The following is a 16,749-nucleotide window of genomic DNA, read 5'->3' as shown; positions in this document are numbered from 1 at the left end:
TGACTGGAGGAATGGGAGCGTTGAGCACGCACCGCCTGACGGTGGCAGTGATAAGGAATTGGGGTGGTGGGGGGGGGGGGGACTTAACCCATTAAGACCTGGAACGCATCTGTGTCACTTTTTGATTTGAGCTAAAAAAGCATTCTTTTACACTTTGGCTATTCAAAAATAGCAGATATACAAGCTCATAGCGCGGCACTCGGTGCCGCGCTATGAGCTTGTATATCTGCTATTTTTTTGAAAAATCGTGAAAAATATGTGCAAATCTTTGAATATACATTTTTTTAAAGCGAACATTTTTAACTCAAATCTTTGCTTCTGGGGGGTCCCTGGAACGACATATTTTGACACGGGGGTCCGCGGCCACATACATATCATTGTGGGGGTCCTTGACATGAAAAACTTTGAGAACAACTGATTATGGCGACACACGTTTTTTTCAAAAAACTCTTAGGATTTAGACTACATTTGTAGAATCCCCAGAAGCAAAGATTCAAGTAAATATATATATATTCAAAGGTTTGCCAAAAAAAATATGATTTTTCAAAAATAGCAGATCTACAAGCTCGTAGTGCGGCACTCGGTGCCGCGCTATGAGCTTGTAGATCTGCTATTTTTGAATAGCCAAAGAAATCTAAAAATGTTCCCGGTCTTAATGGGCTAAAGGATGCCACTGTGATTTATGTGTAGTTTTCCCTGCTGGCGCGGGGGCCACAGAGCTCATTATGTGCCAGCGCTATAAGAGGTTTTACAGCTTGCACATACACGGCCCTGTTGCTACAAGAGGTCACAACATCACATATATAGGTGCCGCAGCAGTGCCCTCGGGGGGATCTTGTGGCGCGGTGTCTGTCTGGATGCGTTTGCTCCAACCAGCCCGCCGTTGTTAACCTCAGGCCTTCTATGTTGTCAGCAGCCTGTGATCCAGGTCTGTGGTCTAACCCCTATAACAGCACAGTGAGAAAAGCAGCTCCCGGCCTTGTTAAGCCTGGGCCAATCTGGGAACCTATCGTCCAATAAAAAGGAAAAACGGCGCCCCCAGCGTTTTTCACTTTTGCATTTGACTCTGGGGGGGGTGATTAAAGGGATTGTAGGGAACATTAAGCCTAAATTGAAAAAATATTTATATATATATATTTTGCATTTTCTCCCCTCTATCAGCCACTATATAATGATGCTGGGGTGTTTTCCTGCATTGAAACACAGTACTCTTTCTGAAATCCGTATTTTCCCTACTGTTTATGCTCATGTTGTTTATGTCCGGTACGTAAATTAACGCACGCATGTGCGTGTCCGTGCGCGTCCGTGCCCGTATCAACTTTTTACTTTCGGTTTTAAAACGCTCTCAAACTTCGTTTTTGAGGCACAGAATTTACTTTTAAGATAGCGTGTGGATAGAATTTAGTTGTTTAACTTCATATATGTGGTCAATTTATCATGAAAGAGCCTATTTAAAAATAAAAATTCAGAGAACCGTAGGGGCGGGCAGTTCTGCAAATTGTATCCGCATAAGGCAACCTATTTTGGGCATGGCTCATTTAGATGTCCCGCCCTGCGTCACCCCCTGGTGGTCGGGGAAACGAACTGCTGGAGTGGCGGTGTTTGACAACAGTTTTTTTCTTTGATTATGTCTGAACTCGTCTACAATCCCTTTAAGTAGACCTATGCTGACTGGAAACCGGGGGTTTGGACGAGCCCTCAGCCCTCTACTTCCGGTGGTGCGTCTATGTTTTCATTCCCACTAACAATATTTCTACACGGAACACTTAACACCACTTCTCCCAAAGAACATGGATCGTTTTGGTTATAAGCCCACTTGTTTCTATGATGAAAGAGCGAGTCAAAATGTTACTAACTTTCCGTGGTCTTGTCGGCTCTGAGGACGCTATTGTTAAATGAGTCTCGGTTTGTTTCCAGTGGGGAAGCGAGCGCACAGACAGTAAATCCCGCCCACTACATTTGATTGGGTAAAGTGTGGCCTGCTTCCTGATCTGAAGGCACGCCCACTTGTAAGCTAACACGCACACGTTCTGAATCTGTTCTTGAGAGATTAAGCCTGGGCAAAGACAGTGGTTCTCTAACATTTTAATTTGAAGGACTCCTATAACTCTGAGAGTGTACAAATGGAACCAAATGGACCCTTTCGGGTCCATTTGGTTCCATTTGTTCACTCTCAGAGTTACAGACTTGTAAGGGACCCTTTTGGAACACCCTCAAGGAACCCTGACGGTCCCTGCACCCCACTTTTAGAACCACTGCTCGTCTAGGAGACCCTACAAGTAGGTCGTGAGTCTCTTTATTCCAATGGAGAAGTGAATGGGGTTGGGCTAATGAGGGCATGGTGGCGGCGGGGAGAGGCAACCACGCTCACGTAAGACCATTTGTGTACCATTTTGTACCCAGTGGCAAAGCGTGGGATGGCTTATCTTCCTATGTTAAGGATCTTTGGCCAGCGCCGCAGGGTTTAATTTGCTGCGGGGATGGGGGGGGGGAATCCATGCAACTGCTTTTGATATTCTGGTCCTTTATTGTTATTGCTGGTGGAAATAATATGCTTTATCCTTGCTTCAGACTGAATTAAAAACATGCGTTTCTTTTAGGGAAATATAGACTTCTTCTTACATGTTTTATTTATGTTTGATAACATCACAAATGAACAATTTGATCAAATATTCATGTTAACCACATTAGCCCTGGCGTACCTATTTTGGCAGAAAATAGCAGATCTACAAGCTCACACAGGCTTGAGTGGGTAAGAAAATGACCCCCCCCCCTCCCGCTTTTGTTTTGTTTTGTTTAGTTTTTGCCAATCAAACCCTGTAGGGCTGCAATACACATTGGCTGCATTTCTGTCAGACTTGGGAGCATGAATGCTTCACACTGAAGACCTAGCTTGACAGGGTTTTGAATGGTTGCATGTGTGTGTGTGTGTGTGTGTGTGTGTGTGTGTGTGTGTGTGTGTGTGTGTGTGTTGGTGTGGATGTGTGTGTGGGGGTGGGTGTGGGGGTGTGTGGGGCCAAGTGTCCCCACAAGTATATAGTAGAATTTGAGAAATTGACATTGGTAGGACCACAAGAGAAATGGTTGTTTTATATTTAGAGGCTAGGTTTAAGGCTTGGAGTTATACCTGATTAATTAATTAATAATTGTGCTGTTAGTTGTGTTGTGCACCGAAAATAGTGGCTTATAGATCTGCTATTTTCGGCTTTAGGCTTAGGGTTCAAAACGAAAAACCAAATGCCAAATTCATAATTTCGCCTTGCTAAAATGTCGATGTCCTCCAAGTATAGTAATATAAATGAGTGTGTGTGTGTGTGTGTGTGTGTGTGTGTGTGTGTGTGTGCCTGCGTGTGCTCACACTTCCCTGCATAATGTATGTGTGTGTGCGAGCGTGGCTCTTTGTATAAGCAGTGAAATCAACCTTGGCCATGCGGCTGGCAGTGTGTGACCAGAGCCAGTGTTGTTGCCGTGGTAACCAGTGGAGAAATAGAAACAGCAGAATGACCATGTTCCTTCTTTGCCAGACTCTCCTTCGTCCTGGAGCCAAAGCTCTGTTCATCATCATACTCATCATCATCATCACTGTCTCTTGGTGGCCAGCCATACGTAGCTTGCAGACGCACACACTTGGAAAACGGAGCGGTATTTGTGTGAAATACTGGGTTGCTGTGTGTGTGCTCAGTGGTGTAAAGTGGTGTAAAGTAAACGATGTGACGCCCCCCAACGCGTCACATCGCGACGCGTTGTGAGCTTGTAGATCTGCTATTTCCCAACATTTCAGTACTTTTTACTTTTGGTACTTTAAGTACATTTTGATACCAGTACTTTTGTACTTTTACTCGAGTAAATTTTGAATTTCTGACTTTTACTTGTAACGGAGTACTTCTACATTGCAGTATTGATACCGCAATGTAGAATGTGGTGCTCTTGTGCATGTGCAAAATGTTTTTCCACCCAGGATTAACCAGATTTTCCTTTTCATGGGTTAAATATTTATGAAACCCACAGACAGATTTAAATATATATAAAACCCACAGACAGACTTGGCCACTTTCAACCTGGTTTCCCTATTTTGGGCATTTCATCATAGGCCAACATCTTCAAAAATGGATTAAATCATTAAGATGGAATATGGAGATACTATATTTCTGCCTGACATCGACAATATTGTAATGTTGTGAGAGAGAGAAGAGTAAATGTGAGTGCTGTTGAGTTAATGAAGCTGTTTCATGACTTCATCCTTCCTTGTCTTTTCCACTACACTTGTTTTTTTAACATGTTGGCTGTAGAATGGTATGTGAGAACATAAGAATGATGAGTCCATTACCTCTGGAACACACAGCCTGCATAAGGCCACGCAAACGCCCCGTGCTTTGTTGAGTGAACCGACCGACTGCTCACTTGTAACATTGATTCATCTTACTGTATAGTTCTTCCTTTTCATCTGTGCATTTCAACTGTGTCGATGGCAAATGTACTACATGTCCCACAATGCAACATGCTGCTATTTCTCCAAACCTGCCATGTTCTCTCACCCACACTAACTTACAGTATGACTCTCCTCCACCCTAAACAACGCTCCCATCCATCTCATCATAACACACAGATCCATCACCAACACCGGTGTCTCCACATGCTCACAGGATATTTGTTCATGTGTTTTTTCTTTTGTTAAATTGATGCCTAAAAACGATGACTGTTACATGATCAACATGTACATTTGCACAACTAAAGTGTTTAGGCTGGCCTTAGTTTATTTTTATATGATGTTAGTAGTTAAAGGTGAACTTTAACTTGAATTTAACAAATAAATTATAATTAACCAAATTCATCACTTACAGCGTCTTAAGTTAGTTGTTTTGTGTCAGTTTAGTAGTTGATGTAGCCTCTCTACCTGTCTTCTTCCACTAGTCTCGTGAACAATCAGACGATGAACAGTCTGAGGAATCCGTGAAATTCAAGCGGCTCCACAAGTTGGTCAACTCCACCCGCCGTGTCAGGAAGAAACTTATCAAGGTGGAGGAAGGCAAGAAACATGGTTCTGAAGGTAATGTATTATTTATCATACATGCATATTTAACAGTAGTGACAAGTGTGGCTCATTTTTCTTAATTGGTTTGAACAAAATGTATTTTCCTATGAAAAAAATCATGGCTATTAATAATATTCACATTATTGCAGAATTTGGTTTCCCCCAAATCATACACAAATATTTCTTGAGATATTGTGAATACACAATTCACAATATTTGTATGCTGACACATTTATATCATATTCTGTAATATTTTGGTAAAACGTCACAATATACTTTTCTCTATTAATATCATATAGCTCTACCGTCAAGAGTCACAGATTCTATGTTTTCCTCCTGTAGATTCTCTGAGTCTGGAGGCCTCCCCCACCTGTGAGGACAACACAGCTCTGTACACAGGGGTCCTGAAGAAGCCCTCTCTGACACAGGACGCCTCGCTGTCCTCGTTGCCCTCCCTCGCCCAGGACCACCTGTCCGTGGACGGGGACACGGACAGTCTGACCACCTCCCCTTCCTCCAGCAGCCTGGACACCTGGTCGGGACACAAGCTGGTCAAGACCTTCAGCAAGTCCTCCAGCACCCACGGCCTCATCCGGCCCCCCAAGAGGAACCCCGTCGTCTCCGGGGGGGGCCTGGGGGGAAGCTCCGCCGTCGTGGGCTTGGGCGGCAGCGGCTCCTCCTTCTCGGAGCTGGAGAACTGCGGACTGGACGACGAGGGGAAGCTGTCGCACTCCACGACCGACGGCGAGATGCGGAAGGCCCTGAGCTCCATCTCCCACGGGGTAAGTAGCAACGAGAGCCTCTACGCCTTCTACGGCCTAACCAAACCCCGCCCCAAACCCCACGGCCAGTCCCGTCTCCTGGTCTCCCTGGACAACGACGGCCCCCAGGGCAGCCCCAAACACCAGTCGGCCACCCGGCACCACGGCAGCTGGACGCACCGGAAGCCCGACCCCAACTACGCGTACTCCACCAAGCACCTGCTGTACCAGCGGCACCGCAACGCCAAAGTACCCGCCTCCCCGCTGTCCGTCACGCCCTCGTCCCCCGCCCGCTGTGACGTAGCCAAATCGAAGATGTTCGGAGGCGGCGGGGGAGGGGGCTGGGTGTTCCCCTCGCGCAGGCTGCGCGGTCGAACCGCGGTCAGCGAACTGAACATCACCTACGTGGTGGAGCGGAGTCTGTACGGCCACCTCAACTGGGCCCAGCTGGTCCGCCCGGTCACCCTCAGCCGCACCGAGCGCCGCTGTCTGCTGGAGGAGGACCGAGAAGCGGACAGGAAGTGGGCGGCTAGCGTGGACCGCTGCACCAAGCGCGTGCTGTTGCGCATCCAGCAGAAGTCTGTGAGTTCAGCCCCCTTGTGGGTTGTGAGCAGGAGGGCTCGGTGGTACTTCGGAGTTGCAGAATAGCTCGTGGAACTAGTAACAGGCGAGGGGGCGGTGCACGTGGCCTACCTCAGAGGGACACAAAAGGTCAAACTCGACCTCTTTCCCATTTCGGCGTCGCCTACGTAGATGGAATACAAAAGCAAACGGAGTCTTTTCACGCTAATGAGATAACAACCATAGGCACTCAAAAAACATCTTTAGACAATTCAAGAGCCAACCTCTTTCTCGCCGAGCATACTAAATGACTTTATCATAATGTCCTCTCTCTTATGACCTTTAAACGAGTGCCTGTGGCATTGAACCTTTTTTTTATTTTTTTATTTTAGGATGATATGAAATGGCGATGGAATATATAGTGTCCCACTTTGGGAGTTAAGTAAGCCGCAGCAGAGTTTTCGTAAATGGCTTTTAGAAATGTCACCTCCTTCAAACACACTCATGTGCCGTACACACACATACACACACCCTTCCCTGAGGGGAATAATAGGGGATGTGGTACAAGCATGTCTAGGCTCTTCTCATCCTCGGTGCTCCACAAACACATACTGTATAGCCTCCTAGGGGTTTTGAATGAACTACAAAACGTTAAGTTGTATTTCCACAGTGCATTACTAGCCTAGGTATAAAATAGGGCTAAAGCGGTTAATGTATGTATTATGCAAGGGATAATGCATGGGGAGGTAGTCATTATTGAAATTTAAAGCCCGACAGGGCGATTAACCACGAGGCGCAGCCAAGGTGGTTAATCGCCCTGAAGGGCTATTAACGCTTATTACACGGCTACTTAATAAATACATAAATACATTTACCCAAAAGTAACAACAAAACAAAGTATTTCCTTGCTTACGGCAATGAAAGTATTCCATAAGTATTGGGCTGGGCGGACAAGTTCGCCTCGCAAAAACAAATGACGAAATGGAAAAAAACTCGCCCCAAAACACACTCGCCCCCCATTCTATTTACTGCCGATTTTCCTGTAATACCGCCGGATTTGCCCCGGGGCGACTGTGTTTTGGGGCGAGCGTTTTGGTATTCCAATATAATTTATATCCGCAAAGTAACTAGTAACGTAACATTTTCAAATTATTGTAGTGGAGTAAAAGTACGATATTTGCCTCAGTGGAGTAGAAGTAAAAGTGTTGGAAATTGCAAATACTCAAGTAAAGTACAAATACCTCGAATCTTTACTTAAGTACAGTACTTGGGTAAATGTACTTAGTTACTTTACACCACTGGTGGCGATAAAGGAGAGCTATTCTGCAGCTTTAAGGGAAACCTGAATCCAACCCTGCGCTGGTGAAATCACTGGACGTCGTCGTCACCCATCGATTTTGAATCCACCCCATTCCGTTGTTGCTTTTCTATTCTCTTTGGAACATGCCTCTGTGGTTGCAAAATGTGATATATCGTGTGTGTATATATATATATTTTACTTTCCTTACACTTTTCTTTGGAGGACTGGCTGCATGGTCATTTCATTGAACATCACCATCATCTTGGAAGCCGTTTAGATTTTGGGGGCTGTCTACTCCAAACTGCAGTTTACTGGGAAGTTGTGATGTGGACTGCAGCTGTGTGACGGACGTCTATTATAACACGTTCTGTTAATGTTCACCGGTTCTCAACAACACCAACACTTATCACATGGAAGAACTTGGACCAGGGATGTTTTGGAAGCTCCGTTGAGTAGATTAGGGCTGCAGATGGCCTTTGAACCCGAGGGCAAATTACATGAATCACTTGAGCCCTGTTTTCAAAAATAGCGAACATAGGGGATCGTCGAGCTCTTGTGAACTTGTGGATGAAACGGCGTGCTTTGGGGCAGAGCTGTTTGTGCTCGTCCGCATGTGTTGAAATGTTTTCTATTTGTGGGAAATAATTATTCAGCCTAGGAAGGTTGCCAGAGGGCAAAGCCTGCAATAAGAACCTTGACACCCCGCCCGCCCCCACCCACCGCACCACCATGCAGTTCTGCCGCTGTCTTAACGCTGTTCTTTTCTTTGTTCTTGACCTCCAAGTGAGTCAAGACAATTAATATATCTCACTAATCTTCCTTGCTTCCCAAACAACAACAATATGCCCTCTTTCTGAAAACACCTATGACAAACGGATGACAACGCAGAACTCTCACCATGTTTTTCTTTAGACCATAATGTTATTTCACTCTCGTAAGTAAACTGGCTGCTACGGGCAATTACACATGCACTGTAAAATCACGCAGACCTATACGATGTGTGTGTGTCTGTACTAAACCCAATTACATTTTGCTCATAATTAACCACAAGGGAAACATCGACGCTTGGCATATTAAACGTATGTTCAGTCATAAACACATAATTGAAAATATTTCGCTCGGCCACATCAAGTGACTTCATTTAACTACCTTCACCATGTTCTCCAGGGATCCAAACATGACTCACTGCTTAGTTTAAACATTGACTGCATACGCTGTAAAATCACCAATGGATCCCTGACCCATTTGTGACTCTGAGAAGTGTTTCGAATGGAACCACGTGGACCCATTCAGGTCCACGTGGTTCCATTCGTACGCTCCTCAAGAGTTAAATTAACACACGTTTTTACCCGTGTAATATATTGTCTTTGGTCGATAAGACGAGCTAATTTGGCTGCGACTGCACAGCAACTCACAAACTTAAAAGGCAACCTCATATAACACTTTTTCATGTTACATCATTGTCTGTTGCTTGCCCACAAATTCCATAATGAGACCGTGTCACCACATAGTTTACCCATGCAGACCCATATGCTCATGTACATTAATCAAACGGTGTTGTGCCAAGCATGAATCATTGTAAATCTGACTTCTCGCTGGGTGTGGGGGGCGTTTTGAATTGATGTCATGTAAATTGGCTCGTTGGCTTCTGAGTCTGACCCCCTTATTTGTCTTTTGACCCCCTTCCAGAGGACGTGTAGTTTCGGAGGATTCGACCTGTCCAACCGTTCGCTGCATGTGGTCAACGCAGGCTCAGAGCCCAACGTAAGTGCTGTACTCTAAGCGTACAGAATGTCCATTTTCCTCTTTCACTTTTGACCTGTATTTTGGGTATGTCATTGTAGGTGCTGTAAGTGATGGTGTTTGGTAAAAAAAAAAAAACTATAGTCTAGTTATCATTGTCGTAAAGTGTTTGTTCCGTAACAGGGGTCTCCCCCTCTTTCCAGCTCTTTAGTAAACATAAAATACATTTTCAGTTCAGCATACAAATCTTATCCAATCAGGAGAGAGAACTCATACTGGACAGGATATAGCATAAACAAGTGAAGAAACAAAACAATGAGCAGATGAAATTGGTACTGTAACACTATACAATTGAAGCTGATAAAACAAACACACCATAGCAATGATTAAAATATTGAGCTATTTAACATTTGGGGGGGGGGGGTCATTAACATTTAGGAGAATAACGCATTTGACATATTAGATAGATAGATAGATAGATACTTTATTGTCCTTGCGGAATTTCATTTTGTGCCTAGCAGCCATCAGGATACAAAAAAAAATCACAAAACATAACATAAATACACAATACATAGACAGATCACACAATACATTGACAGTGCTACACAGCTCCTCTCTCCCAAAGTGAAAACTAGAAAAGGCCACCAGTCATGATTCAAGAGGCATCACATTTACATGCTCACGTTATATTGTGAGCTTGTAGATCGACTAGCTTTTCTATTTTTTAAATACTTAAGAATGTGATATCTGGTCTTCTCTCGTTAACACTCGTCATTGTGTTCCATCCCCTCTGTTGTTTATTCTTCCCCTTCCCCTCCCTCTCTCCTTATTTTGCCCCCCCTTTTTACCCCCCTGTCAGAATAAAGAGCAGGAGGCTATATACAGAGAGGTGGTCAAGTCCCCCACCACGTCTCGTATCTCGCTGGGCAAGAAGGTCAAGTCGGTCAAAGAGACCATGCGGAAACGCATGTCGAAAAAATACAGCAGCTCCTTGTCTGAGCAGGTAAATAACGTTTCAGCATGGTTTGTGGAACTATCTATGCCGTCGCGCTTCGTTTCCCCGCTGTTACAGCAACGAGCCACACGCAGCTGTAGAAGACATGAAAGCCGTTGTTGTCCTCCAACCAAACATTCACAGGATGTTTCTCACTGGATGCCACGTCTTCTGTTCTGTCCACGGGCTCTCAGCCTGTTGAGTGGGTGGGAGTGTATTTGTGTTAGCTACAGAGTAAACATTGAGCACTTAGACGCAAGTGTGGACACACACACGCGTACAGATGTTTCACAAAATGTTGACACATTCACGCACGCACGCACGCACGCACGCACGCACGCACACACACACACACACACACACACACACACACACACACACACACACACACACACACACACACACACACACACACACACACACGCAGATAGAGTTTGATATTCCTCTCAGCTGTCCTCACTCCCATGTCTCTCCCTGGGCCCATAGTGTGTAGGGTGGAGTGTGTGTTGGATTCTGAGATCATGGAGTGATGCAAGCCTCCCCCAGGCAAGGTCTTGAGAAAGGCAGACTTGATTTTAAGAGTGTTCTTGTGCTGTCCGTTTGTCTGTGTGTCCCCTATGTTATCCTGTGTGTCTGCTGCACAAACACGTGTGCGTACAGTATACGGTAAAATGTGTCTCCGTGAGCGCATTGGCCTCTTTTCTGGGCGTTCGGTTTGCTGTTCTGGTGGCCTTTCCAACCCACAACAGTGTGACATTGCCCTGATATTCAAACACACACTCTTCCTCACGTGTCGCACACACAACTGTTCATTATGGTGGCCTCAGCACTCAACCCACAAATCATAGAATGAGTCACACTGCCATTGCTTGGCAAAACAAAACATTAACTGCCATGTCATAATGTGCTGATTATTTTATAGGCCACAGTGACACCTAGTGGTTTATTGAAATGTGCTGTTGTCAAGCTAAAAAATACTTCTCCTGAGTGATGGGCTTTTGAGCGGGCTAATGAATTCTACATTTCTCTCTTCCCTTTCCCCTCATTCTCTACCCCCCCCCCACACACACTTCTTCCCTCTGCCCTCTCCACCTCACCATCTGTGCTCCCACACCCCCCATATTTATCATTCTCTCACTCACTCTGTCATATCTCCTGCATTACTCTCCTATTTTCCTCGTCCTCTCAATCACCCTCTGGTGTCTCTCGCCCTCCCCTCCCCTTCCTGCCTTCCAGTCCAGCCCAGATGCGGCTCCCGGTTCCCCTCAGTCTCCCCAGCCAGACACCGACTCCCTGGAGAAACCCAAGCTCAAGGCCGGAGGCTCGGTGGAGAGCCTGAGGAGCTCACTCAGTGGCCAGAGTTCCATGAGTAAGTGACAATTGTGTGACAACTGCCCTCTCATAATGATTGATAACATTTAAAGGTAGGGTAAGTGATTTTCTTTGGTTACAATAAGTGTTAAATAGCTCTATATTCTGATAGTACTCATTGCTATAGAGTGTTTGTTCAGTAAAAGGAGTCTCCTTGTCTCTCCAGCTCTTTATAAAACAGAAAATGCATTTTCGTTGCAGTTTCAGTTTCATTTCCAATTTTATCCAATCAGGATAGAGAACTCAATCAGGATATAGATTAAACAAGTGAAATTGGAAGTGATGACACTAAGAAATGAGCAGGCAAAATTGGAACTGGAACACTATAAAAAATAAGCTTAAAAATGGGTACTTTCTGCTGATTGGTTGAGATTTTGTCACCAACCGGAAAATTTATTTTCTTTTTATTAAAGAGCTGGAGAGACAGGGAGACTCCTGTTACTGAACAAACACTCTATAGCAATGATTACTATCAGAATATAGTATTTTAACCTTTTAACAAACTACTTTTTGTTTAAACCCAAAAATATCACTTACCCTACCTTTAATGGAAACAAAGGTACTTTTAAAAGGTAGAAGGTAACTTTTTCACTCTCTATCCTCAATTTTTGGAGTTGATGAATAGGGAAATTGGACTATTTTCCCCGTCTGAGTCATGTTAAATGCACCATGAAGCAGGCAGACACATTTGGAGCAGTTATGACGATGATGATGATGATGATGATATACTATATTAATCCTCAGAGGGGAAATTATCTCTTTTTTCATATTAAGCAGAATAAGCACCTTTCCAGTGTACAGCAGTTGGTTTAATCCAACTTGTCAAGCCCCGCTCCTGTTAACTTTCCAGAATAAGAAGAAAATACTGTATACTACAAGTGCATTCTGTAAAACCTGTATGGGTGATGTGTTAGTTTATCAAATCTTTGTAAACTCATGGGAGGGAAATGTTTGTGTAACATGACTTCCTAGTTCACTTTCTTGTACACTTTAACCACTTAAACCCCAGCTGGGGCAAACTCTTGCAGAAAATAGCAGACTGTCAAGCCCACAAAGCAAAGATATCTAATGAAGAGCGATAACAGAAAAGATACTAGTATAAAGCCCTGAGGGACTCTGGTCAACCACGTATAGGGTTTAAGTGGTTATTATGTTTTCAGAAAGAATTGTGTCACACAAGCCCAGTTTTTGGGAACGTGATGTGGACAGTACACACAGTGGAACACTAGATGGAGCTCTCACAACATGCAATCAATCACTTGCTATTTAACCCACATTTTCCATGGATGACGTGACTTAACCACTTATCTACTAAGTTGATCGGTGTCTATTCTAGGCCCCTCCCTTTTTCCCTCTACCCCAAATATCTTCACCGAAGATTGCCAATCAACAAGCTCACAACGCATCACGACGCGTGGGAGCGTGTAGATCTGCTATTTTCGTCCAATGTTCACCCTTGAATAGAGACATTAGTAAAATGACGTGAATGCCAAATGTGAATGCTGCTGTTATGATCACAAAGACACGTGTGATTCCCCATGATAATTAACACCTAGTCCCAAGGGCTGTTTCAGTGTGATCGCAACTTTTCTGATCTCCCAAATTGTCAAGAGTTTCATTAGAACTCGCTGAAGCTTGTACTTTACAAATACAAAGTCGTGCTGTGTAACGTGAGTTCAGGGTATAGTTTGTGAAGATGCAGCCTGCTTGACTGATAAGGCTGTGGAGCTAATATATGCATGCATATTTTAGCACACACACACACACACACACACACACACACACACACACACACACACACACACACACACACACACACACACACACACACACACACACACACACACACACACACACACACACACACACACACACACACACACACACACCCCTACTCACAGACAGACAGACATAAAGTAATGATAAGATGCAAAGTCTGGCCTCTAATTCCCACTTGTACCATGATTACAGCAGGCTCTCATCCTGGAGACTATGATGAATGATCCACTTGCTGCCCTCATATTTCATCTCAGCCCCAATAACCACAAAACACTGATGCTAAACGACGGCCATTTGACTTCCTACATTTTCAATTGGCGCAGCGTGCATAGAAGTGCAATTAATTCAAGTTTCAGTCATCCATGTTCATTGCTTCGAGCCCATTTGACAAGTGTGTGTGTGTGTGTGTGTGTGTGTGTGTGTGTGTGTGTGTGTGTGTGTGTGTGTGTGTGTGTGTGTGTGTGTGTGTGTGTGTGTGTGTGTGTGTGTGTGTGTGTGTGTGTGTGTGTGTTTAGGCGGGCAGACAGTTAGCACCACAGACTCCTCGGCCAGCAACAGAGAGAGTGTGAAGTCGGAGGATGGCGACGATGAGGAGCCCCCCTACAGGGGGCCGTTCTGTGGCCGCGCCCGCGTCCACACCGACTTCACCCCCAGCCCTTATGACAGCGACTCCCTCAAGCTGAAGGTAACTCGACTTATCAATACGACGGTGTCGTCTATACACTCTATAACCACACCGCTCACTCAGTCACATCCACAGAACTACTGGCATTAATAACTTTAAAGCTCTCAACTTTAAAGCTCTCATCAGCTCCCCAGATATGTCTAAAGTGTTGTGTTACTGTGGAGTATGAATTCATGTAAAAAATATGTTTTACTTCTCCATGGAAGGGTTTATTTGAGTGCACTTTAAGGTTGTATGTATTTTCCAGCTCCACATTCATATACAGTATAGATACTGTACGTGTACTGTGTACACACAGTACATACTCCTGAGTGCACACGTTTTCATGTCTGACACTTGCCCCGACGTGCCGTCGACATTTGGTGATTGGCCTTGCTCAATGGCACTTCTAAGAAAACAACAGTGTTTCTTATCAAGTTTCTCCATTGAAAATTCCCTGTACCTCATGCCAAGCAGGAAGTTGATTAGCATCGGGTTGTTTTTTTGTCTAAAAAGCATTATTTTACACTTTGGCTATTCAAAAATAGCAGATATACAAGCTCATAGCGCGGCACCGAGTGCCGCGCTATGAGCTTGTAGATCTGCTATTTTTGAGAAATTGTGAAAATTTGTGAAAATCTTTTCATAATTATTTTTCAAAGCAAACATTTGTAACTCAAATCTTTGCTTCTGGTGGTCCCTGGAACAAAGTATTTTGAGATGGGGGTCCGCGGCCAAATTCATATACATTTTGGGGTCCTTGACGTGAAAACGTTTTTTCAAAACACAGTTTTAGAAGACATTTTTGTCCTCGCTCACATCTCTCTCCGCTTCCTCCTCCAGCGCGGTGACGTGATCGACATCATCAGCAAACCCCCCATGGGGACGTGGATGGGCCTGCTCAACAACAAAGTGGGCACCTTCAAGTTCATCTACGTGGACGTGCTGAGCGACGAAGAGGAGAAGCCCAAGAGGCCCGTACGGAGGAGGAGGAAGGGCAGACAACCCAAGCCCACCTCCGTGGAGGACCTGCTGGAACGCATCAATCTCAAGGTCGGTTGAACACCGTAAATGAGCCAAGTATTTGCATAATAATCCCTAAATGCTTGTTTTTCTTTTGCCCGCTGCAGTGGAGGGAGAGGATGGTGGGGTTTGTCGTTTGTCACAGAAATGTGCTTTCACAATTGTGTGTCCCCTTAACCCATTAAGACCTGAGGCCGCGTCAAAAAAAAATCTAAATCCTAACAATTTTTCGGAAACAAATATAAAAAAATAATTTTCACGATTTTTCAAAAATAGCAGATCTACAAGTTCATAGCGCGGCACTCGGTGCTGCGCTATGAGCTTGTATATCTGCTATTTTTGAATAGCCAAAGAAATGTAAAGTGACACAGATGCGTTCCAGGTATTAATGGGTTAAGTTGTTGTTGGGGTATTTATTTGCACATACCTGGAATTTGTCCTCTACATTTACGTGTCCTCTACATCCTAACTATTAGGAGCAGTGGGCACTATTAATACAGCACCGGGGAGTGGTTGGGGATTATGGCTTACTCAAGGACACTTCAACACTACTAAACCTGAAGGGGATATTGCACCGGGGGGACCGGTTTGATTCCCAGATGGCCGAGCGCTACCTCCTGAGCCACATGCCAGCATGCACTATTTTAGAATAATCTCCAGTGGTTGTCTGGAAATGTTTGTGTTACTTGGTGCATCACACTATGTGGCAGACTACCCTTTTGACAAGTAGATGGGCTAAAGCAAACTGTATAAATTATATTTAACCCAGGTCTGGTCTAAAAAAACACTTATACAGGCATAAGTAAATGTTGTATGTAGATACATAAAGTTACACGTGATGCCCGGGCCAGCACGCTTTCTTGAGCAAAAACAACATGGGATGTTTGACATCACGCATAAACACGATCACCCACATTCGCACACCCAGATCTTAACCCATTAAGACCCGAGGCCTATGGAAAAAAATGTTCTCTAAATCCTAACGCTTTAAAAAATACATATATATTCAAAGATTTGCACAAATGTTCACGATTTTACAAAAAATAGCAGATCGACAAGCTCGTAGCGCGGCACTCGGTGCCGCGCTACGAGCTTGTAGATCTGCTATTTTTGAATAGCCTAAAGAAATCTAAAAAATGATACAGATGCGTTCCCGGTCTTAGTGGGTTAACAAGTCCCCGTGTCTTTCAATTAAAGCCTACAATATAGCCGTGCACTTCATAACATTTCCTCCCACACAGCCAGCCCAGACCCGTTTCATCTCTGAGCCCCAGCCCAATGGCTGAGCGCTGAGATTAAAGACCTCTAGAGGCCTGTCCACCAGTCAAGGACAGAGCAGTGCCACGGCCAGGTATTGATGTTACATCATAAGGTGACCAACAACAGTCTTTATTATAAGGTTCGAGGCTACAGCAGAGTGGAAGTTTAGATGTGCATCAAAGCGTTCTCTCCTTCATCACAGTCACCACCAGAGTTTAGTAGTGGGAGGGCTAGACTAAACACGCTTTTTTCCTCTGGAGC

General features: G+C 44.5%; 1 protein-coding gene across 5 annotated transcripts in view; it reads left to right on the top strand.

Moving 5' to 3' along the window:
• sash1a (SAM and SH3 domain containing 1a) overlaps positions 1-16,749 on the top strand; it is a 292,082-nt gene that overhangs the window by 258,246 nt on the left and 17,087 nt on the right. For 3 of the 5 annotated variants that reach the window (XM_084083288.1, XM_084083287.1, XM_084083289.1), the window contains 7 exons: positions 4,912-5,047; positions 5,375-6,375; positions 9,344-9,418; positions 10,257-10,400; positions 11,628-11,760; positions 14,057-14,226; positions 15,049-15,258. In XM_084083288.1, the coding sequence (XP_083939414.1) occupies positions 4,912-5,047; positions 5,375-6,375; positions 9,344-9,418; positions 10,257-10,400; positions 11,628-11,760; positions 14,057-14,226; positions 15,049-15,258 (1,869 nt within the window). The remainder of the gene's footprint in view (positions 1-4,911; positions 5,048-5,374; positions 6,376-9,343; positions 9,419-10,256; positions 10,401-11,627; positions 11,761-14,056; positions 14,227-15,048; positions 15,259-16,749) is intronic. The other 2 variants (XM_084083290.1, XM_084083291.1) reach the window with 1 other exon arrangement.

The sequence above is a fragment of the Gymnoscopelus microlampas genome, assembly GCF_963454915.1.
Source record: "Gymnoscopelus microlampas genome assembly, chromosome: 16".
Taxonomy (NCBI): Eukaryota; Metazoa; Chordata; class Actinopteri; order Myctophiformes; family Myctophidae; genus Gymnoscopelus; species Gymnoscopelus microlampas.
This window is presented reverse-complemented; position numbering and strand designations above follow the sequence as displayed.